This window comes from Lissotriton vulgaris, chromosome 6, assembly GCF_964263255.1.
Source record: "Lissotriton vulgaris chromosome 6, aLisVul1.2, whole genome shotgun sequence".
Taxonomy (NCBI): Eukaryota; Metazoa; Chordata; class Amphibia; order Caudata; family Salamandridae; genus Lissotriton; species Lissotriton vulgaris.
Window position 1 is genome coordinate 1543684061 of NC_141694.1, and position 24312 is coordinate 1543708372.

General features: G+C 45.9%; 1 protein-coding gene across 1 annotated transcript in view; it reads left to right on the plus strand.

The window, feature by feature from the left end:
- SPTLC3 (serine palmitoyltransferase long chain base subunit 3) overlaps positions 1 to 24312 on the plus strand; it is a 748918-nt gene that overhangs the window by 215902 nt on the left and 508704 nt on the right. Inside the window, exon 2 of the mRNA XM_086927721.1 lies at positions 2504 to 2719. Coding sequence (XP_086783847.1) covers positions 2504 to 2719 — 216 coding nt within the window. The remainder of the gene's footprint in view (positions 1 to 2503; positions 2720 to 24312) is intronic.

Here is a 24312-nt window from a genome sequence, read left to right on the forward strand (position 1 = left end):
TCTAGGACAGTCGTGCTGCAGTTTGTATTTGCCTTTTTATATTGTAATGTTACATAAATATTTAAAATCAGGTCAATCACCAGCGTGAGCAAAGCAAGTTCTTACGCCATGCTGTTTGTTATGGGACACTCGTCTGGTAGTCCACGTAATGTGTCTTTCTGTATGACATTTCATCATACGTGTAGAACTGTTATCTTTCCGTTGCATTGAGAGTAGAGCCACCACCACAGTTTTTCCTAAAGGTTCACTGTGATAAACCATCTGCAATTTTATGTAGCTAAATCACCAGCGCATTATAACAGTAGCAGGATAAATTGGTTTATTGTAAGTGCATTTATATAGCGCTTACTACTCCTGAGAAGGCGTCGAAGCGCCTTTCCTCGAGTAGCATGCTACCCCGGAACCCAAAGAGGATTATTCGTGAATTAGTATACTATAGGGAGATATGAAATTAATTTGAGCGGTGGACATGTGAGTTTATTATTTGGTTTGAATAAGGATAGTGGAGGAAAGGGTTTGCATGTATATAGGGCTGGCTACCCCTAATGAAGTGTCGAAGCACTTTTCGGCAGGTAGCCGCTACTCCGGAACGCACACAGGATTAGTTGGGAATTACTACAGGGGAAATACGAAATTTATTTGAGCAGTGTACATGCGAGTCTTTTGGATTGAAAAGAGTTGTGGAGGGATAGAAGAGGGAAGGGTTTCTTTGGAGATTATAGCAGTAGGAGGAGGTTTGGGACGAGTAAAGGGGAGATGGAGGGGGAAGAGTCAGAGGGAAGGCTATAGAAAGGCTTGTTTGCCAAACGCCTTACGCCTGCTTCAAGCAGGGGCAGGGTTTTGACGCAGCATGGGCCCAAAAGTGACAGAGTGAAATCATGTAGATTTCACTCAGCCACTTTTAGGAGGCGTTTCTGCGCAGGAACGCCTCCTTCTGGCGCAGGGCTTTACAACGTGACGCATCTCCCAGATGCGTCAAGTTGTAAGTACCCCGCACCATGGCGCATCTTTTGCGCTGCCGCTGCGTCACAAAAGTGATGCAACGGTGGTGTAAAAGGGGCGCAAGGGACTTGTAAATCTGCCCTAAAGTGTCTACATTGTAAATAAACCAAATATATATAGCTTCATGTTGTTAATTAACTCAAAAAACAAAGATATCTGTATTTGTTGTAGGAAAAATGGCCAAATAAAATGCCGCAAAATTGCCGCTAAATTTCCATATTTGTGCCGCTAAATTTGCTAATCCATGCCGCTATATACTGGGGGGTCTGTATAGAGGGGAACTATGTGATCCACTGCCGGAAGATGATAGTACAAGCTCAGATGAGGAGGAGGAGGAGGAGGGGGAATAGAGGAAGAATAGGGGAACGTAACACCTGGCTAGATTAAATGATAGCATACCTCATAGAATGTTACAGAACGAATCTCCGTCTACGCACACCGATACATCACACATATACGCCAAATGATCGTATTGATTGTCAACGTGTAAGTTTTTTTTATATTGTATTATGTTACAAATGGTTCAAGAAAAAAAAAATAGACCTAAGACCTATCCGAAACACAAACTGATTGCATTGTATACACCTTAGTCTACTGCGCCGCCGGACCCCAGGGTTGTTGGCTGAAGGGCTGTGTTGTTCCAAGTATGCTGAAAGATCTCTATGACCAACGCGGGCGGCCCTTGGGTTGTAGGCTTTATGCTGTGTCCGTACAGAAGTATACAATAAAGGTCTTAAAAAAAAAATAATAATAATCAAAAACAGAGGTGTAATGCGATCTCACACGTGTTGTGCCATTCCTGCGATTATTCTTAAAAGTATTACTTCTGTAGGTAAAACTTTGCATCCAGCGAACTATTCATCAAATCTCCCAAAAAGCTATATAATGGCTGTGCGTTTCTGTTCTCAGTTTTGTAAAGACTCACCTATACAGAAACCTTCTGGTATCTTGGTGAACTCTCAGCAAGGGGCAATATCCACACCTAATCCATTGATTTTTGTTTTGTTTGTTTGTTTTCTCTTGTTTTTTGTGGCACTTCATTCTAAAACTTTTGTTTGGGGTTTTTATTTAGTCGAGTGAATTGAAATCCTTATGTTATGCTATTTGATTATTACATTTGTTTCTGGTTCTCCCTTTGACTCCTTGTGTATGCATTTCTCCTTTTTCTTCGACTATTCAATTGTTCTTTTCTTACCTTATGTGATTCTGGTTTGTACGTTTCTACCTCTTTCTGGTACTTGCCCCGTTTCATTCGAGAAACTTCGTTCTAAGCATATTTCTCCCACAAGTCAACAATGTTTTTCCACTTACAGACCTGCCTATATATCCCACACCACCTCTTGTTCCATTCACATAATACTGTTTAATACAGTTTTCACCTGTATTCCTCGTTCCTGTCGTATCATACATACATTTCGAAGTATCAAACATATATTTGGAAGTAATAGTGCCCCACAGTTTTGTAGCTGAATACTTACTGATTTCTGTTTTGTTTTGCCAGCAAAATGGAACAGCCAATGGGATACCGAATGGTACAGAAAAAGGAAGCCTCTACAATAAGCCGTTTAACGAAACCTTCGAGCAAGCACCGATGTACATTGCTGTTTTTACCTATATGGGATTTGGACTGGTGACGCTGTTTGGTTATTTAAGAGATTTTATGAGAGCCTGGGGGCTTGAAAAATGTCACATGGCTGCAGAACGCAAAGAACAAAAAGTGAGTATGCCTGTAGTTATTGACAGGTTCATTTATAAAAAGTAATTTCAAGTATAATCTCTCAGGTACTGTTTGATTGGTGGGATGTTTTAAAGAACTGGTTCGAAATTTTGTAAGTTTGTCATTGTCTGCAACTGAACAAATGGAAGAGACTGCTGGTCTGGAAAGGAAGAAACACATTACATTTTTTCAGATTTGTACAGGGTAGACATGAATTATGATGAAAGACCAGGCCATAATGGAATAGTAAAACCAGCCAGAAATTAAACTTCTAGCTGCTTGCCTGTATTCCATTTTTAGGTCTCGGCTAAACCGCGCATACACAGTCTCGAAGAGACCTGTTTACAATTCACTGGGCTTCAGCCTGCCCATGGGCTTACCGTTTGTTCACTCCAACATTGCTCTCATGTCCTTCATTTCTGTTTGTCCATGGCATGCATGCGCCATGCCTTTTCCTGTGCTTGGCACTCCCTCAGAGCATGGACCAAATATTGGTGTCCATTCACTGCTCCTGTTTTAGTAACCACTTTTTTTTGTCTTGCGTTTTCCACACGAGTGCTTGTGTTTTCACGCTCTCTGTCTCCACCCACTGCGCCTTACCCTGATGCTTGTTTTCCTTCATAGATTGGCTATATTTATCACCTCCTCATCCGCCCTTGCATCGTTTCTGTGACATTTTGTAACTTGCTCATGGTGTTTCCTTATAAACAATAAAAAAGACTGCACTTTGCCAACCTACCTATTTCTGCTATTTTGCACAGTGACTACTCATTTTGCACAGATTAGAACAGTTGTAGGGTATGTTAAGGGGTCTAGTTGTGCAACGCTCGTTTTTAATACTGGGGGAAAATTGTAATTGCTTGTTTTTAAAAAAAAATTGTTTTAAAACTTGCTAATGTGACTAAGTTAACATCGCTCTCCGGTCCACCACCACTAGCACTAGTGCCGATTGAGTGGAGAGAGTAGGCCACCACATCCAATTGTGGAGCGGAGCGTTTTTGGCCGCCATCTTGTAGTGGTCAGTGCTCTTGTCAGCCCAATCATTTCAGAGGGAGGAGTATTTAATCTCCACGGTCGCGGACGTGCTTCGCCGCGCCTAAGGCAAGCCCGTCTGCGCATGTTCGCGCCTGGGAAGCGCTCCGCGCCAGCTGTGCTGCCAGTTTTGTGTCAGAAATGGCAAATCTGCGCGCTTATACTAGAGGTGAGCTCCTCAGTGTACGTCACCGTATAAAGATATGTCCAGGACCACAGCTTGGAGGCCCCCATAGCATGGGGGTTCAGACCTGCCCGTACTGTAAACTAGCAATCACTCACCTGAAAGTTAAGTACCTTATGGAAGAGGCCGTGTTGAATAGTCAGAATGGCCCTCAATCCGGGACAAGGAGGGATTTTACAAACCTAAAGAGAGGGAAAAAAAACTCAGACTTTTATGTGCATTATTAAATACACAGTCATTGGTTAAACATGAATTTAGCCTTTTTGTTAATTCTAACAATTTAGACCTTATTTTCGTGACCGAAATCTGCGCAGGTGAAGCCTCAGGCCCAGACTTGGCAATAGCGATTCCACTTGGCTTTGCCAAGGCTAGGAAAGATCGTGTTGGAAAAAAGGGAGGAGGGCTGACGATAATGTATAAGGATTATTTGAAAGCATCTTTTGAAGCGATTCCTACAGACTCGCATGTAGAAGTGGTCTCTTTTACGATAGCAGCCAGTCATGTCCTCTTGTTTAATGGGCTACTAGTTTATAGGCTGCCGGGACCCAGTAGTCATTTTTTGTTTACCTTGGGCGATCTTCTGGAATATAAAGTAAACCATCAAAACTTCACAACTGTAGGCGATTTTTAACTTCCATCTAAATAAGTATCTGACAAAGACTCACAGACCTTGATGGACCTAGTGTCAGACGCTGGTCATCTCCTGGACGCTGTTTTCTCCGATTGCTGTTAAATTTGAACAGAGGACCATCTGCAACTGCCATGGTCGGATCATCTGACAGTTATGCTAACTCTCAATCTACCGCTGGCAATACGCTTTAATCATGGGCTAGCAAACAGCTGAAAAAGCTACTTGTGGCAGCGCTTTGATAATAATCACTGAGCAAATGAATCTTAGTTAACCATGTTTTTCCTCCGATCCAGAAACCGCATTGTTCCAATATCACAATTGGATTTCAACAGCAGTTCATCTAACTATCCCTCAGAGAACGGGTAAAGTTAGCAGGACTGCTCCCACGGAACTATGGTTTTCAGAAGAGCTAAGATTAGCAAGGAGACTGTCGCTACCAGGAAAGGTGCTGGCGCAAATGCTATGATTTTAAGGAAAAATAAAAATATATGTCAAGACTAGCTCAATATAAAGCACTGATAAAAAAATACTAAAATCAGATATTACTCAGAAAAAATAGAAGGGGCACAAAATAACTCAAAATAATTATTTTCCACAGTTCTGAAACTTAGTCATGTACAGGAGACCAGTCAAACGACAGCAGATCAAGCGTTCTGCGATAATTTGGCCTCTCATTCGTGTGATAGTCTCCATTATCTACAATACATTTGTGACTCATTCTGGCAACACTTCAACTAACCAGACATCCCACACTGAGATGATAAAGCCATGTCTTGACATGTTCACTTTGGCATGCATTGGTATCCCACCTGGTCTCTCCAACTTTACATTAATGTCTCAGAAACTAACTGTCAAAATTCTGTTAGCAACTAGGTCAGGATTGACATTAGATCCCTGCCCTCCAAATATTAGTCACAGGTTAGCTGAGACACTTGCCTGCCCTCTTATGGAGGTCCTGAATACCGCCATTAAAACGGCAACTTTCCCTTTGCTATGGAAAAGGACGTCTATCTTACCCTTATTAAAAAAGTGTAATTTAGACAAATTGGTTGTAGGTAACTATCGCCCCATTTCCCGCCTACCCCTACCGGTGAAGATCCTGGAAAAACACATGAACCAGGAATTAGGAACTTTTATTGAGAATAATCAAGTCCTAGACCCTACTCAGTACGATTTCATACGACAAAATAGCACTGAATTTGCCTTGCTCACCGCTACCGAGGAAATCAGAATGGCTGTTGACAAAGGAGTATCAGCAGTCTTGATACTGCTTGATCTGTCAGCAGCCTTTGATACAGTAGACCGCGGCATTTTAATCGATCGACTTTGTGAGCCTGGAATTGGTGGCACGGCCCTCGCACTACTGAAATCATTCCTGCAGGGTAGAGAGCAATTTGTTGAATCGGTTGGCTTTAAATCTAAATCTTTTAGACTCCCATGTGGGGTCCCCCAGGGCTCATCGTTGAGCCCCACCCTTTTCAACATTTATGTAGCTCCCCTCCCTCGTATGATAAAAAATCACAGGTTCGAATTGGTGTCATACGCAGATGACACACAGATAATTATTTTAATCTCAAGTAAAAAGCAGGACATTGCATTAAAATTTAAGGATTGCATGAGAAGTGTTAGTGAATGGATGGCCAAAAACTGGCTCAAATTAAACTCCAAGAAAACCGAGGTGCTACTTTTTGGAAAAGACACAACATTCTGGTTCACTGACTGGTGGCCTTCAGAACTGGGAGTGGTCCCCACTCCAGTGGCCAAAGTTAAAAATCTTAAAGTTATAATGGATTCCACTCTCTCCTTCTCCCTGCATATAAAAATGCTTACGTCATCTATTTTTTTCATCCTGAAAATTTTAAGGAAAGTGCTCAGTTTCATTCCAGAAAATTTACAAAAAACAGTGGTGCCAGCCTTCGTCCTTTCAAAACTCGACTATTGCAATGGACTTTTGGTAGGAGTAAACACATGTGTTGGTTAAGCTTCAGGTACTTCAGAATTCCGCAGCAAGACTGCTATTTGGATTAGCCAAATTTACATCAGCAATACATGCTCTCAAAATTCTACACTGGTTACCCATGGAAAAGCGCATCATGTTTAAGGCTTTGTGTATTGCCTTTAAGTCATTACAAAGCTCTGGACCCTGCTATCTGAGGAAGCGCTTTAAATGGTATATCCCCTGTCGAACCTTGCGTTAGACCTCATTGAAGCTAATGGAGGAACCCACGTTCAGTCTTCAGAAATGGGGTGGAAAAAGCTTTTTTAGCACTTCCACTAGATGGTGGAATAAGCTACCATTCGATCTGAGAAATGCTTCTGATTTGCTATCATTTAGGAGAGGCCTAAAGACCTGGCTCTTTACTTTCTAACCTTGTGCAAGGTCTGGGCCGATGACCGTCAAGTTCACTAGGTGTAGACTCCTCAAGCACCTTGCGCCTCCGGTTAGATGTTGCGCTATATAAATACTTAAATAAATAATAAATAAATAAATATCCTAAATTAGCAAAGGCAAATGTTTTGCTTAGGCCTTAGGCTTTTAACCCCTTCGCTGCATTCTTTAGCCAACGGCCGTCGCGAGCACTACCACTGTAGTGCTGCACACCTCTGTTGGACGACGCAGCCCGCCCACTCCGCTAAACGGCTGCACCGCGGCGGAAATGCCGCCGCGGCTAAGAGGTTAAAATCATGCTTCATGAGGCATGTTTATCAAGCCAGGTGCCACCCATATATCCCCCCCTTTTTTTGCCTTTTATTTCATGTTCACTCTTCCACTTCACTCTTCCACTTCACCCACCGCGCCCCACTCATTTAAAGATAATTGCCACCTTCTGGCATATGAGTTGCAAAGGAGCACACTAAGGCTCAAGCAGACAAAAACCAGGTCTGCTGTGTGGGCTAGGCACTTGCCTGGGAATTGGCATGGCCAAGGAGCAGCTGTGGGAGCCTTATATCCTCAGGCCTTTAAACAATGCTTGTGTAAAGTAAATGGTGCTTGTGTGCAGAGCTCGGCCTTCAGTCAAGTTTGCTGTATTAAAAAAAATAATAATAATACAGCAAAATGAAGGAACCTGTCAAAACAAAGCCTTAACATAAGGTTTCCTCGCCGAGTTGTTTAAAGTGAAACCAGAAAAACCTGGATAAATCGTGGGTTCTCCAATTAAAATGTTTGCCCATGCCCAAATATTTTATTTCACCAACACTTTTTTCTCCATTATCATGTCTACAAGCGCTTTCAATTATGTGAGTTCAGAATACAGCACAGACTGGGTCATAGCACTGTTTTACAGGACTTTCAGCAATGCCGAACAGCAGCCGTGCTGCTATCGAACATGGCTAAAAGACATAGACCATGCCAACAGCTCTTGGATTGTAGAGATATATTGGCTTTGCCAATACTTGTTTAACTTGCTGCAGTGGGAGGCCAAGTTAACAAGAGTTAGAAGACAACACAGTCACAGAAGAGTATGACTCTCCTAGTGAGTTCGAGCCCTGTTGTCGGAGTGAGTAACTTGACATGGCATAGATTTGCCTGTCATCACGTTTCTCAAAGCAGAATGGAGGTCTGTTCTGGCTGTATAATTAGTCCATAAAAAGACTTTAAAAAGTTCTAAAGATATTTAGAGACAATAATTGCTAGAAATGCAACCTTGCACGCAAGTAAGTTGAGATCATACATATCCATAGGAATCACTGTAATTCTCCTCTGCTTTGACCTTTAAAGTTCCACATCAGAACAAAACCTAATTTTTCAGAAAGTACTGTTCTGAATCTAGAAGCAGTGCATTTTCATTCTGAGTTTCGTGAATACATTTATTTCTAGTCTTAACAGTCTGAAAAAACGTTTCCTTGCAAATCTCTCTCTCAAGCACTTATTCATGCTCTTCCAAAAAGGTCTCTACTTTTTTATTTTGTTCAAGTGATAAATGAAGTTCTAATAGCAAAACCTAGTGCTACAGATCCCGCTGTAATGCGGTCTGTTTTTGTTTGTGCACGTCTTGACCTCATTCCACTTTCACTGCCTGTCTGACTTAGGACTGGTTTTCCCCTTAGTGGTGCAGAGGATCTTGAGGAAAGATATACTGTTCTGTGATCAGCATTATCATTGAAACGTCATCAAAATTGACCAACAGAAGAAGAAATAAAAGGAACTTTTTATTAGAAAGATAATACTCATGTGATAAACTAATTGGATTACAAATCCCAGGAAACCAATCACATGGACCAACAACTAGTCCGAGACTCAAATGTATATCATCCTAGGTCTTCTCCATTTTCATCTCTTTGTGGAGAAAGATTTCTTATTCATTTCAGCCCTTCATCTGAGTTCCATTCTTGTTTTCTTGTTCTCTACGTACAAGAATAAAGATTCTCATATTAAAAATTCACTTCTACAGTGGTTGTATTTCCATATCCAAATAAGACCTAAATTGATATTATAACAATACATGCATAAACAGGGAGACTTATTTGTTATTATCCACATAATGAGATTCAGGTTGAACAGGAATAATCCATGCTTCTGTGTCCTTGTGACAGAACGGTTCCGTCACGAGCGCCGGTTGGGCTGTGTTTATGACGGAACCGTTCCGTCATGGCCACGCCCGACTCTTAGAACCTTCAGCACAGCGCGAAAATTCGCGCCGCGCTGAAGGTGTTAACAAGTCCCCACAGTTTATTGGAACAATGGAATGTTGAGAGCTCCGTTGAAGACTATGGAGCAGAAGGGCCTATATGATCTAGTATAGGCCCACTACCCTCAACATATTAATGTCCTAATACACAGCATTTGCTTTCTCCTTCCCCTGTCTCTCGAAAATATATTATTTAGTTAGATGAAAGTGAAAAGCAGAGGCCGTGCTGGAGGTCACAAGCAGCCTTCAGACTTCCCTCCTCCTGTACCTTAGTGTCCTTAGTGTCACTAGAGCTCCAGGAGGAGGGGTTGGTGAATGCTGCTCAGCTCCTGGGTCTCCCTGGCTTGGCTGAACTACAAAAAACTGTTCAGCCAAGCAGGGGAGAACCAGGGGCTTACTTCAGCCCCCTTTCACAGCTCTTAAAGGACCTTGTTAAAGGACCTTGCCTTCGGCTCAGCCTTCAACACTGGAGTAGGTCTTTATGACCAGCCCTCTCCCGGTCACACGCTGCCAGTGCCGGGACACCTCTGTGAGAAGTTGGCCCGATATGCAACGTTCGCTATTCTAGCGACCGCTATGTATCGTTCCAACGTCCCTTATGGTGTTTGGTTGTAAGTCAACCTATAGACCAGCTATCCTAGTAGCGTGGATACGAGCAGTCTAAGGCTAAAGACTCGAGAGGGCGCGTTAAGCCAGCTGTTTACCACACATGTACCCCTTGAACACCCAGTGAAAGGACACCACACAAGTGTTATGAAAATAAACAGGATGTTTATTAAGATTCACAACAGCCCTGGACTCTTTATGAGGACAGGGTACTAAGCACAAACCAAATCTCTTAGGAAAATACTTCAAGTGCACAATTAAAACAAGTGTCCGAGGACACGGAAAGTTTAAGGTCTCGGGCGGACCCGATAAGGCAAGTCGGAAGCGAGGGACTCGGGACCCTAGAGTAAAGAGGCTATGCAGGCACCGAAATGCCGAGTTACCTAGCCACGAGGGCTGCGGCTGCACAAGTCTTACAGGCGTCGGGGTCTTCGCTGACGAGCCAGGAGCCGGAAGAAAAGGAGTTGCTGGCCGGCGACCAGTGATGAATAGTTCGTAGAGATCCAAGCCTGGATCAGAGATTGTTGATACCTGAAAGCAGAGGGGACCAAGTTCGTACTACTAGCCAGTAGTCAGAGGGTACCAGGATGGCACCGGTTGGCCGTCACCTCGACCAGGTGAGTGGGCGACGCTAGGCTCTGCAGTCTCACGGACCAGGAGGCGTTGTCGGCGACCACGGCGGAGGTGCGAGCTGTCCCACGAAGGATGATGCTGTCGGCGTCGCTGGGCCCAGGATGGGGCAACAAGCCTTGGCAGATCTCAGGGCCACGTGGTGGGCCTAAGATGGCGTCTTGAGTGGACCAGGAGGGTCCGGGGTGCTTCTCGCAGAGATGGAAGCAAGGGCCAGTCTGGAGCAACCAGACCAGCAGTGTTGATTGTCGGATGTCGTCACAGAAGGGCACAAGCCAGCGGCTAGTGACCAGACAACGTGCTGAGCAGCGAGCAGAAGGGCCCCACGCAGATCGTGGAGATGCTGGGAGACTGCACTTCGGTGCTAGAGCGGCTCAGGGTCGGGGCTTCTCGGACCCCAGAGCACTCACCAGGGAATCGCTTCGATGGTCGTGCTGGTTTAAGAGCGTGCAGGTTCTGATGATGGCCGGTCCCTCGAGGTCTCGTCGCACCCACAGATCACAGCTGAGCTGATGACGTGGGTAGAGGTCAGAGGTGCCAGGGAAGCCGGTTCTCGTCGAGCTGGGCCATCGGATCCTTGAGGAAGGACTTGCAGCAAACCGCAGAGTTCTTAGATGGTGCCCGCTGATGCAGGGTGACTACTCCTTAGTCACAAGGGAGAAATCTTGAGAAGAGTCTTGAGTGTCCTTTCGTAGAAAGTAGTTCTTGATTCAAAGATGATCTAATTTGGAAGGGTCCCCGCTCCGGCCTTTATCCTAAAGAAAGGGGTGGGTACATGACTAGGTCCTGCCCTAAGGGTGGGACCAGGAAGGGGGGTAGTTACACCCCTCTCCCCTGCCGGACTTTCCCCAGGCCAGGGCTGGCGCCCCTGGAACTGGTTCTGACCGGCAGATGCGTAGTGAGCACCGGGGTGCCAATCCGCAGTCACCTTCTCGCAAAAGCCCTACCTACCCACCCAGAATACACAAACCCTGTCTGGGACGGTGCGAACACCGCCCTCGACAGGAAACCCTTTGTCCAAGCGCCCCTCACTGGAAGGACTCCCAGCAGCAGGAGGTCAGACTCGTGTCTGTGGTGGCAGCATCCATTTTGTGGAGCTGAGGCTTTAGTTAACTTTAACCGGGGTTCACAGTTACGTACATGTCGTGTCCCTCTAGAAGGGCGGAATGCTAACCTCATCGCCAGGGTTGGTGAGAGGGCAGCATCCCGATTCGTATGACACCTTACTCGACATGCCTTGATAACGCGACACCGAAGTTACCGATGGGGTACGCGTTATCATGGAACAGCCATTGGGTCTTGGTTCTGCAAGCTGCAACCGGGCTCGGCTCGGGCCAGAGCCTAGTTCACACGAGCCCATGCACTCTGCCTTCAGGATTGTCAAGGCCTGCCATAGGAGTGACTGATAGGAACTCGAGTGTCCATTGTATGGTTAGATATAGGGCTACTATATCTAAAGCAAAGTGTGATTACACGACTTCGCCCCAGCTGTCATGCAGCCAGTTGTGTCAAATTTAGGCGGCCAGCCAGGGGCGGCATAATACATGCTGCAGCTCCTGGCGGCCCTGGGTACACCTACGCCCTGAGTTACAGGGTCTGGTAAGGTGGCCCAGTACCAATTGGAAATGTACCTAGGGTACAGGGAATCCATTTTAAAGAGAGAGCAGTAGGCCTGGGGTCCTGATTGGCAGGGTCCCAGGTCAACTATGTCCAAAACCAGCTAAAACACAGGGCAAAAAGTTGGGGGCAACCATAGTCAGGATGTACCTTCCTACAACCTCCATCGGAGGTAGCCGTGCACTCTACAAGCTTCAATAATAATAATTTAATAGGCGGTATAGCCCGCTTCAGTGGGCTATAAAGCTATGTTGTAGCTTTATAGCCTGCTGTCGAGGACTGTATAGTTGTTAAAGGCCCTGAACTCAAGTTATTGGCCAGAGACACAGGTAAGGCCTTATAACAAGGGAGAGTGCCTTTAACAACTGTTATAGTCTGAGACAGAAGGGCTTTAAGGCTATTAGAACATTCCATCCACTAAGGGTAATATGGTCTAAATTAAAAAGGGAAAAACGTGAAGACAAACATTGGAATGTTTGAGCTCCAGGCTTATACCAGCCATTATAAGCCCAGGGCCACCCTATTGTCTTCAGTGGAGCTCTCAACCTTCCAGTGTTCTAAAATATCTTCTAACCTTGTGTCCAAGAGAAACAATTCAGAAAAGGGGGTGGTGGTCCCCGGAAGCTTGTTTCCTTCCCAGTATAAGAATTGGCTTGGTAGTTTGATTTGCCCTGTTCCCATGATGCACTGGGCCAGGGACAGACTAATTTGCATGTAGCCAGGTTCTGAGCTGGGATGGTGCAGTGAGCTAAAAAACGATGATGGATCAAGCACTGATCTGTTGACTGGGTATGAGTGTTCTGTTTAATTCAGATACTCTGTCCATCACCACCCCCTTTTCTGAATCAAGAGAAACAATGTCAAAAAGGGTATCTCCTCCAACAGAAGGCTCCCTGTTGGAAAGTAGGATCTGCTTTCATGGTTACCCCCTAATTGACCATCTCTGATCTGTTTGGAACGAAACTGGGCATGTTTGGTATCAAACATGTTGGAATCCTATCCCAACACGTATCCGGTGTTGGAGGTATGATTCTATCCACGGTAGGGCCCCTCCGGGTGGCTCTCCATGCTCCCGGGACCAACCTTACCGAGCCTGACCGCAACCTAGGGCTGCTTCCGACCACAGACACCATTCTGCTCTCTTGCTGATTAACCAATCCTGAGCAGGGGAAGGTAGGACAATAGGTTTCCTGCCGCAGGGAGGTGTCACCACCTCCCAGACTTAGTGTATTGGGCCGGGGGCGCTCGCTAGTGCCACATAGTATTTTGGAAGGGCACATTTGGTGCCCTCCTTGCTTACTCCAGCTCAAACCAGATCAGGGAGGCTCCCCGCTCTGGCGTGAAACTGGACAAAGGACATAGGAGTATCCTCCCCACTGTCTGGCCCCCTCCTCTGGGAGGGACCCCTGAATCGTCCCAACCCTCACTTTAGGGTACTTAAGGGCTTACCTGTGGGTGGGTCCCTAGATTTGTTATGGGATTCGATTCAGAGCCAACTCCACTTCTTCTTTGACCATCTGGACATCCTGGCTGAGTCGTGCAGACCATACCGATCTGATCGCATCGTCCTTTGCTTTGGGACCAAGACTGCACCTGAGAAGGCTCTGTCTACTCCTGCCTCGTCGTCCTGCAATCCCGCTGAACCATCAGTGTCCGTGCTCAGTACAGGTTCCGTCCTGGGCTTGTGGACATCTAAAGACATCCAAAGGAATCTCCCTTGGAGTGAAGGAGTCACTCCCATGCATCTGCAAGCACCGTTACACGATTGACTGGTTTGTCGAACCTGGTCTCCAATTGACTCCACAAGGCTGTTCAACACAGGTGGTGGATCTGCGTTCCCTCGAGGCCTGAGCTGCCCTGTCGTCGAGTTGAGGCCTGCATTCTTCGTAGGACGCTCTATAACCAAACCCCTGTGCACTGTGTTGCTGCATCGCTTCAAGAATCGAGGGGTGGCCACAACGATTACCACGACCAATTCGTGCCAGCAGAGTCGGACGCATCGAAAGGTTCTGTCAACTAGTCTATCCCCGCTATATCTGATCGGCACAGACGCGGTTGGTTGGAACGGATAAACTGTCGTCTTCAACGTCATGGTAACTTGGGCAGAGCTACCGACTCTGTGTAACAGTCCTTGAAGCTCCTCATCATTTTGTTTCTACCTGCATCCTTGAACTCGAGGGGCCTTCGTCTTCCGTGCCCCTTGGACACCCCTGTGAGGCATAGACTATGTACATTCTGCTTTTAGATATTCTTCGACTCAAACTCACTTCTAGGTTTCAGCCGACTCTTCTGTCTTTCAGTGGTCAAACTGCAACCGCAACGTACCCGCTGATCAGTATTGAGTACATGGTTGGGTATCCTCTTCTTACCCGACCGTCGTGGGGTTTCTAGACTCCCAACTGGGGTGGTCCCTGACTCTTCTACGTCTTCTGGGTCCAGTCTCGACTAAGGTCGTGGTTCGTATCCCACTATTTTGATATATGAACTGGTCTACCCCTAGGGACCACTGTGTATTAGTGCTACTTGCTGTTCTATGTCCAAAGTAATGTGTGCATTGTGCATATCTCCGGATAGGAGATATTGTAATGTGTTAGTGAGTGATTGTTATAAATATCTATTTTTAAAAGTACGCCGTGTGGTTCTTTTTCATTTAGCCTATACTAAAAGATTAGATACTGGTAAACCAAGCTGCTTTGCTCTCCTCCTAGATTAAGCCTTAACACCCTAAAATCACCAAAAGGTTCGCCCGGGTAAGTGCAGGGTGCTACACTTACATAAGTGAGCACCATATACTGTCCCAGCTTCTGACACTCACCCAAGCTGTTAACATTATGCTAGCTTTCATTATAATCCATATACCAACCTAACTACGATAGGACAGACACCAAAGCAAAAAACTTCCTAAAGGATGTCAGAAGTTGTCTCTATTCCTTCTATCTGAATCTCGTTTTTTCATTATATGTTTTTAAACTGTTAGATGCTCAAAATGTAGTTTTTTTCAGGAAAATAAGAAAATTAGACAGAGCAAATGCTGCATTTGGTTCTTCTTATAATGGTGCAAGTACTGCTATTTGGTGGATTAATTCCTAGTCGGAACCTCACGTATAACATTAGGACGGTTCTTGGGGTGATGCAGCATGTGAGACAAGACGCGAAGGCTATAGCTGTGTTTCTGGACATGGAAAAGGCATTTGACTCGGTGGAGTGGCCTTTTATGATTAGAGTACTACGTCGAATGGGCCCGGGTGAACTTTTTCTTCAACTGATCGGAGCCTTCTACCATGATCCGTCGGCGAGGTTACGCATAGGGGACCTGGTTACGGATCCTTTACCCATCGGTAGAGGGACTAGACGGGGCTGCCCGCTGTCGCCGCTGCTCTACGCCCTGGTGGCGGAACCGCTGGCTTGCGTGTTGCGTGAGTATCACTGGCACGAAGGTGTCAGCTTCCCGGCACACAAGATCGTAGTGTCAACATATGCGGATGACACCCTGCTTTATGTCCGTGACCCAGAGAACAATTTGACATCGGTATTGCGAGAGGTGGTGCGCTTTGGCGCTCTCTCCGGCCTGAAGGTAAACTGGACGAAGTCAGTGGCCTTCCCTCTAGCCCCAGCTACCAGACCCTTTGACTCGGAATACCCGCTGCAATGGTCTCAAGAATTGGTACCTGGGGGTGCAGCTGCACACTGATTCAGACACACTAATGAGAGAGAACTACGGGGTAGCGTACAGCAGACTGAAGAAGATGTAGATAGATGGTGCGGGTTACCGCTATCTCTGATGGGCCGCATAGCCATCATGAAAATGGTGGTGCTACCCAGATTTCTATTTCTGTTTAGCGTGTTACCGATGGTTTTGTCAAAGAGCTTCTTTAAGGCAGTCACGCAACTCATGATTAAATTTGCGTGGGGCGGTAAGCAACCCAGAGTGAAGTGGACTACTTTAACACTACCGTATGAGTTGGGTGGCTTGAGTGCACCTGACTTAGAAATATATTAGTCGCGCAAGCTTCGCATCTGCATACGTGCATACACGGCGAGGCTAATATCCCTCATGTGCGACTGGAGCGCCTGTTTGCGGCTCCTCTTCCCCTCCCGGCCACGGTGTTCACGTCAACAGACTGTAGAACGGGCGTACTGGACTCTCTGGCAGCCACGAGCCATGCTTGGCACTCCCTGAAACAAGTACAGCACTGCGAGGTTCTGTACTCCCCGGACATGCCCCTGGAGTGGGGGTTATGGCTTACACCGTTAACAGACAAAGGGGTGACACAAGCCCTACACAAGTTGGGCGTTGCTAAAGCGGGAGACCTATTTGCGGAGGGAAGGGTGAAGACCTGGGAACAGGTGTCCACTGACGCCGGTGCTACCTCATTGCTGGCTTGTTTCCACTTCCATAGAGTGCTGGCTTGTTTCCACTTCCATAGAGTGCGTAGTGCACTATCGGACTTCCTGGGCCCAGACCTTATGGAGCCACCGGAGATCCCAGAGCTCACACATGTTATAAGGAAAGTGGAGCCCCGTAAACTGGTTACCACTTTGTACAGGATGGACATATCGCACAGGGAACAGGACCTAATGAAAGCCAGGGTTGAATGGCAGCGTGATCTACAACTCATGATAGATGATGCCATGTGGAGGTATTGCTGTGGGAACACCAAGAGATTTCTCTAAACGGGAGACCTAGACTTATTCACTTTAAGTTTCTCCAGAGAGTGTATTATATACTCCGGAACGGCTGCACAGGTATGGCCTGAGGCAAACAGCGAAATGTGAGCGATGTCATGCACCGTCCGCGGACTTCTTGCATCTGGCGTGGCAATGCCCGGCTATCTAGATATACTGGGTGGGTATATTTAAGGAGATGAGCGCCATTCTGGAGGTTGATCTGAGCCCAGACCCGCTGTTGGCACTGCCAGGATACTCCAGAGGTCTACCGGTGGCGGTGAGACGGCTGGCATATATGGGAATGTTGATGGCTAGGCGAGTGGTGGCGTGCTGTTGGATGAGCGGTCCGCCTCCGACAACTAAGAGATGGGCGCATGATATGATCTATTGCTGCACGCAATCAGAACACTATAGTGAACTGCTACCCCCGACTTCCCTGCCGAAGAACTTCTGGGGTTTGTATCAAACACATTTGAATGCGGAGAGCCTAGGTGGAGAGGCAGTGATAGTGGGAGACAGCGAGTCGGTAGCACCAGCAACTGAGCAACACATGGGCGAGGACTAGATATTTCTTCCAGGGCTGCGACTACAGCGGAGGTTCTGAACTCGGAGAGCGCGTTCCCTCTTACTATTGCGGGGAGGCGCAGTTAGTGCTAGTGGCTATAGGCTGGCTATAACAGTGCTGACCCGTGCCAACAGATGCATATGCGACAGGGGCATATAGAAGCTACAGAATTCACAGTAATGGTCAGGAGGGCTATGGTTGTGTGTGAGGAGGGGAGGGGGGAGGGGGTGGGGGGTGTTTTTGGTTTTTCTGTGTCCTTGAGTCAGTATATGTCAGTAGACCTAGGTTTCGTTACTTGTGACTACCGTACTTGGTGGTCTTTGGGGCTGGGCGGGTTGGGGCAGGGGTCTCTTCCAACTCCGGGAGGGCTTGCACACCCTCAGGGCGCCTGCGATAGGATGTCTCTAGGAGACTGTTGCATCGCCGCCGGACCCCCGGGTTGTCGGCATCATGGCTGTGCCCACAACGACCAGTCCGGGCCTGCCCACAGTCTTTCTTAGCTCTTCTTCCCAATCCATCCCGTACTGTTAGACAATTCAACTATCCCTTTTATAACTCTGATGAAGTTCTCAACGTGTCCATTGCCTTCGGGATAATAGAGGAACGTGGTCCTATGTAAAACACAAGTTTTCTCAATTAAAGTTTTGAAATAATCCGCAATTAATTGTTCCCCATTGTCAGAGACTATAACCTTCTGTAATCCATCTCGGGAAAACACTTCCTCTAAGAAGCGCACTATAGTTTAAGAATCTTCTCTCTGCACCACCTTGATCTCAGGCCATTTGGAAAAATGGTCAACCAACACATGTATATATCTGTGTAGTCCATTAGCATCCTGCACCAGACCAAAAATGTCAATCCTCACTATTTCCCAAGGCATATTTGGAACCACAATAGGATGTAAAGGTGGTTTAAAAGTAACCATGATTTTCTCTGAATTAATACATTTCACACATTCCCTTAACATCTTCTCAATCCCCCTATCTAGTCCTGGCCACCAATATGATTGTTTCACTCTGCACTTTCGTTTTCACTATGCCAATGTGGCCTTCATGGCATAGGTTTACTACCCTGTCCCTACATTATTTGGGAGGAACTAGTGTGTCTCCTCTCAGCAACAACTCTTCAACAGATGGCTCATTTCTCACCTCCCGGTAAGGGAAAAGGTCTTGACTCAACTGATTTTTTTTATTTTTGGCCTGCCCTCCTGGACATGCTTCAAAACAGTCAATAACACGCCATCCTGAGTGATGGCATCGGTCCATTCTTCATTACTTATACATTGTAGTTCTTCTGCATAAACCCTTGCAACCAAACAGTGATCCCAGTCACTCTTAATTTCATTACCTGCGGGTAGTGGCGACATGAATATTCTAGGAGACACATTATTTAGACCTTGTGATGTGAGGACCGTAGGAAGAGGCTTATGATCAGTTCTCACTATAACTTTGGAACCCCAAATAAGCTGTCTAAAGTGTCTGAGTCCCCACACACACCCCAAGGTTTCCCTTTCTATAATGGAGTACTTCTCCGTAGCAGTGAGTGTGAGGGACACAAAGGCAACAATGCCTTCTGTACTATCATCCTGTACTTGAGAAAGTATATCCCCTCCCCCCTTCCCACTAGCATCTGTAGTAATTAAAGTCCTGAACTTGGGATCGAATCCTTGAAGGACAGGAGCAGAGCAGATATTCCTCCTAATGATGTCATAAAAAGTCTGGCATTAATCGGCCCATACAAGCTTGCAACTTTTCTTGAGTAACTGACGAATAGGAAACATTTTCTCTGAAAAGGTATAAAGAAATTTGGGGCAAAATTCGGCCAATCCAAAAAAGATGTTCCTTATTCTGTGGCACAGGGGCTTTCCTTAGGATGTCGACTAATTCAGTCTTCGGGCAGATCCTTTGGAACTGATCTCATGGCCCAAATATGTAACAGTGTTCCTCCCAAATTTTCATTTGGACTCCCCGGAATCAACCCATAATGTTACAAATTTCTTAGTACATCAACCAATACCTCATTGTGTTCCTTCTCGTTCCTCCCCGTGACTAAAATGTAATCGTGGAAGAAAATTACTTTTTTTAGCCCTTGAATAATTGGTACATGAGACTTTGGAACATGGCTGCAGCCAAGGCTAGACCAAGAGGAACACACCCAAACTAAAAAACATCAATCGGGCTTATAAATGTGGTAATGTGTCTACTGCTGTTATGCAGAGGAACCTGGTGGTAGCTGATGTTAAATCTATCATAGATAACCACACCATCCCTTTGGTCACCAACAGCAGTTCACTAATCCTGGGCAGGGAAAATATTCAAGAAAATGTTCTTATTTAGTTCTCTCAAATCCACACACAAGCGGATTCAGCCATTCACCTTCCTTTCTACGACAAGGAGTGCCACCCAGTCAGACGACTCAACCTTTTCAATCACACCACTCTCAACTAATTTATTGAGTTCAACTATTACCTCATCCTTTACACTCATGTGAATATTCTTTTGTTTGTGGGCAGGGATGAGTATCTTCTTTTAAAACAATTTTGTATTCAAAACTCTTAAGTTCTTCCACCTTCCCAGAAAAAACCCTAGGAAATTCCTTTGCGAATTCCCTACTGTCCTTGCTTTTGCTAAACACACTTAAAACTGGACCTGAACTATTGGGGTCAGGCAGAATGCCTGGTTACCCCTGATATCACCAGTCCAGGAAGCACAGACCGGAAATTGATACATAAAGTGCTTCCCTTCCTTTAAATTTGAATAACAGTTCACGGTAACCCAGTAACCTAATTGGTTCGCCCGTGAACCTCTGTGGGCGAATTTCTTGCTTCTCCAACTTAGAGCTTATTTTCACACAGAACAAATTCACCCATGTGCCCTTGTTGATAATGGTGTAAGGCGATCTAGAATTAGCTACCAGTGTTACTTGAACACCTCCTGCTACCACCTTGCAGACTGGCTTTTTCCTGTTTGTCTCATCTACACCCTTCGCACCCTCATGTATGCATAGAACTTGATGGTTATCTGTATCAGAACTAGAATGCTCATCCTCCTGATCACATTTCTCTACAATGCACTTAACAGATTTAGATTTGGGGCACACACAAGCAAAATGCCATGTTATTCTGCATTTAGGGCAGGACACCTCTTATGGGCTAGATGAGAAATAATCCCACACTGGTAACATATCGCCTTCAAACCAGATATATTTTACCTGGAATTCTGTTTCCCTACATTCTTCTCCTCTTTCTTAAAACCTTTTTACTTACTTTACTGGTGAACTTTCTTTTTGACAATTTTAACAATGTTGTTACCGCCATCTTTTTTGCTTGCTGACACTACAGCTTTAGTGAACCTAGAGGTAAGCTCAGACTTGCTAATAATGGATGTGACTTCTTGCAAACTAGACTCTCCATGTACCCACAATTTATCCTGCAGGTTAGGGTTATTGCAGTGCATAATAAGTTGATCACTCACCAATTCATCCTCAATCCCATCAAATTTGCAAGACCGTGATAATTTCCTCAAAGCAGCTACATAATCCTCAAACTTTTCATTAGGCCCCTGTTTCCGATGGTAGAATTTTAACTGTCAATAGCCTTAGGGGCAAAATATGCATCCAAATCAGCCAATGCCTGTGTGAAAACATTCCCTTTGTCTCCAAAGCAGGGTTTTTTTCGCCATACGATTGTACACTCTGAGACCCTCAGGCAATGTAGGAGTATTTTTTTCTTCCTGTCTGATGTCATTTCATCACTTTCAAATGTGTCAGTTTAATTAATCGCGGCTCGAGGTGGGTCGGGACTCTGACCCTTTGGGAGCCCGGAGGAGCCGTCCGTTCATCTGGGGACTGTTTGCTGTTTGCTGCCGTTTTGCCCCTGTTTGCTCTTTGTGTCCGGGGAATCGGCGGGTGCGGCGGCCGGGGACTGCGAGTACCAGCATTCCCTTGGACCATCAACAGCTGGTACTCTTCCCCTGCCGGCCCCGCCTCCTGCCTGCCTGCCTGCTACAACCTCTTGCCGCCCACGCTTCGCGGGTGCGACTCGCGGCTCGAGGTGGGTCGGGACTCTGACCCTTTGGGAGCCCGGAGGAGCCGTCCGTTCATCTGGGGACTGTTTGCTGTTTGCTGCCGTTTTGCCCCTGTTTGCTCTTTGTGTCCGGGGAATCGGCGGGTGCGGCGGCCGGGGACTGCGAGTACCAGCATTCCCTTGGACCATCAACAGCTGGTACTCTTCCCCTGCCGGCCCCGCCTCCTGCCTGCCTGCCTGCTACAACCTCTTGCCGCCCCCGCTTCGCGGGTGCGACTCGCGGCTCGAGGTGGGTCGAGACTCTGACCCTTTGGGAGCCCGGAGGAGCCGTCCGTTCATCTGGGGACTGTTTGCTGTTTGCTGCCGTTTTGCCCCTGTTTGCTCTTTGTGTCCGGGGAATCGGCGGGTGCGGCGGCCGGGGACTGCGAGTACCAGCATTCCCTTGGACCATCAACAGCTGGTACTCTTCCCCTGCCGGCCCCGCCTACCTGCCTAATAAATACACTCCTTGTTTCCGTCCCGCGGGACGCACGCGGGACGAAGCGCGGGGCTAAGCCCGGGCAAAGGGCGGGCCCTCTGTGGCCCTCCGAGGCCTGTGGAGGCCGGGACGGGCCACCCCGCTTGTTTCCATCACAGAGTGAGGTATGGTGCCTAAATATTATTCGGTGTTTTGTCTGGCATTCCTTTAGTCTATTACCAACACGATGTCCATATGGGAGGAACTCCACGCCCTTTGCGGTACTAAGTACGCCCCTGATCTTATAACCTCCCCAACTGTGGATTCTTTTTGTCTTAATGCTAATAGCCTCGCTGACAAACCTCATAGCCAAGTAAATGCCGCGCCCCTGGGTTCCTACAATAGATGGAAGCATGACATCGAAACTAACTTTGGGAACAACACAGGTATACCATCACTTGCTAATCCAATAGCATTTATTGAGGACCCGGCCGCGAACATACCAGAGGATCCTCTTTTGTCTCCCAACACGACTTTATTGGCCAAAATTGAGCAATTGCTGGTAGCTACTATCTCTCCCTTGGTCACTAAAATGAATGATTTAGGGGAAAGGCTGACCAATATTGAGTCAGCAATAAGAAAGCTCCCGCTTCCAGCTACCATTATGGCCACATGCGTCTGTCCTAACCCTACCACCGCCCCCGAAACGTATAAATCTGGCAATGGGGCCATCCAAATACAGTCATTACGCACACCTATTCAAATAGGCCCCAAAGTATCTGTTAAACCTACACCAAAAACCCACACAGTGGCTAGACCCGCATTGGCAAGAATGCCACATATGAACCTGCCCCCTGAAGCCGCCCCGTATGTCTCTGTCCTCTCTGGGGTCCCTGCCCTCACTCAGGGAACACGCGAATCCCAGCAGGATTTGTTAAATAAGGCCACCTATTGGCTAAATAAGAATAGACCGTTGCCGCCAGGGCTAGACGGGGGTATCTTGTCAGGAGGGTGGGATGGTTAGGGACGCTGCCCAAATGCATTGCTGGGGATTTGGTACTTATTAAATTTAAAAATAACAATGTTGCCCCCTTTTTACGAGTTTGTACCCCCAATGAAAGTGAAAGACAAGGCACAATTCGCATTTGGGATCTACATGATTTTTATCCGAGCTCCCCTCATATTACATAGGATAAACTCTTAAGTTTTTTAATGGCAACTGAATTTTGCACAATAATTGTTGAATGATGGCTTTTTATTGTCTATGAAATGAAATGTCTATGGTTTTTCTGTATTGTCGATGCTTTCATGATTTTTTTTAAAAATCGAATAAAGCTTATTACTACTACTACTTAATTAAATAATCTTTCTGTTCTTCCCACCTCAAATTATTCACCTCGTCATCCTACAACATGAAGGGTTGTGTTATGGGAAGACTCTTTGTAGACATTGCAAAATAATTTGTCTTCCCACGGTGATAGGCAATTTGCAGTGTGCGTGTCATTGGAATACTGGTAGTGTACCACAATGATATGCAATTAGCAGTGTGCGTATCACCGGAATGCAAGTAGTGTATGCCGCTAATTCCTGGTCAACATGCTTCCCTTTAGGTTTGTATGCCACCATGCAAACACCAACAATGTGAAATGGAGCACTAATTGCTGGGCCTGGCCCAATTCAGGATGGCAGACACAGCATGACTAGACATGCTCACGCTGACACCTAAGCCGTGACAAAGCTTCGCTGATGCACACTTTTTTTAAAAAAAATTATTTTTATTTTTATTTATTTATTTATTTATTTTTGTCCTCATACGCCATTAAATCTTGCCAGAGCAGCTTGATTACCTCGGCTATCCCTACTATCAGATGGGAACAGCGCGAGAGTTCTTATTTTAATATTTTGCACTTTACACAGAACCTCTCGTACTTTGTTCTTTTCTTCTATCTGTATGCCCCAGAACTGACCCGAGTGGTGAAGTAATTCCATGTAGAGGCATAATCATTGGACAAACATACCGCTAATTCAAAGATTATACATCCATTCTCTACATGGTATCCAAAAATCCCTCTTCTTATGATCTTTACGTATGGCTATATCCAATTTAATTACATATTTTATAGAGTTAAGCCAATCTAAATAAGTCGGGGGGGGGGGGTACGTTTGATCCAACATTTACAAATTTCTCTACGCGCTAATAGGATGAGATCAAAACATAACTTATTCATATCTAATGATAACAAGTTATAATTCGGAAAAATGTCAAAGAATATTAAGGAAATGCTCGCCTGGATGCCAAACCCAAATATATCTTCCATACCTTTTATCACCAGACCCCAGAATTGTTGTAAGCTAGGGCAGCTTATAAACATATGCTCATCGTTAGCTTTATCCTTCCAGCTTTTTGGACAACATGGAATAGTTCCTTTTGCAAACTTAGATAATTTAAGAGGAGACCAATATACTCTGTGAAGAGAAAAAAGATGATTCCTCCTTAAATTGGCAGCTTGAACTGTAGAATATATAGTAAATCAAAAGATACTTGCCA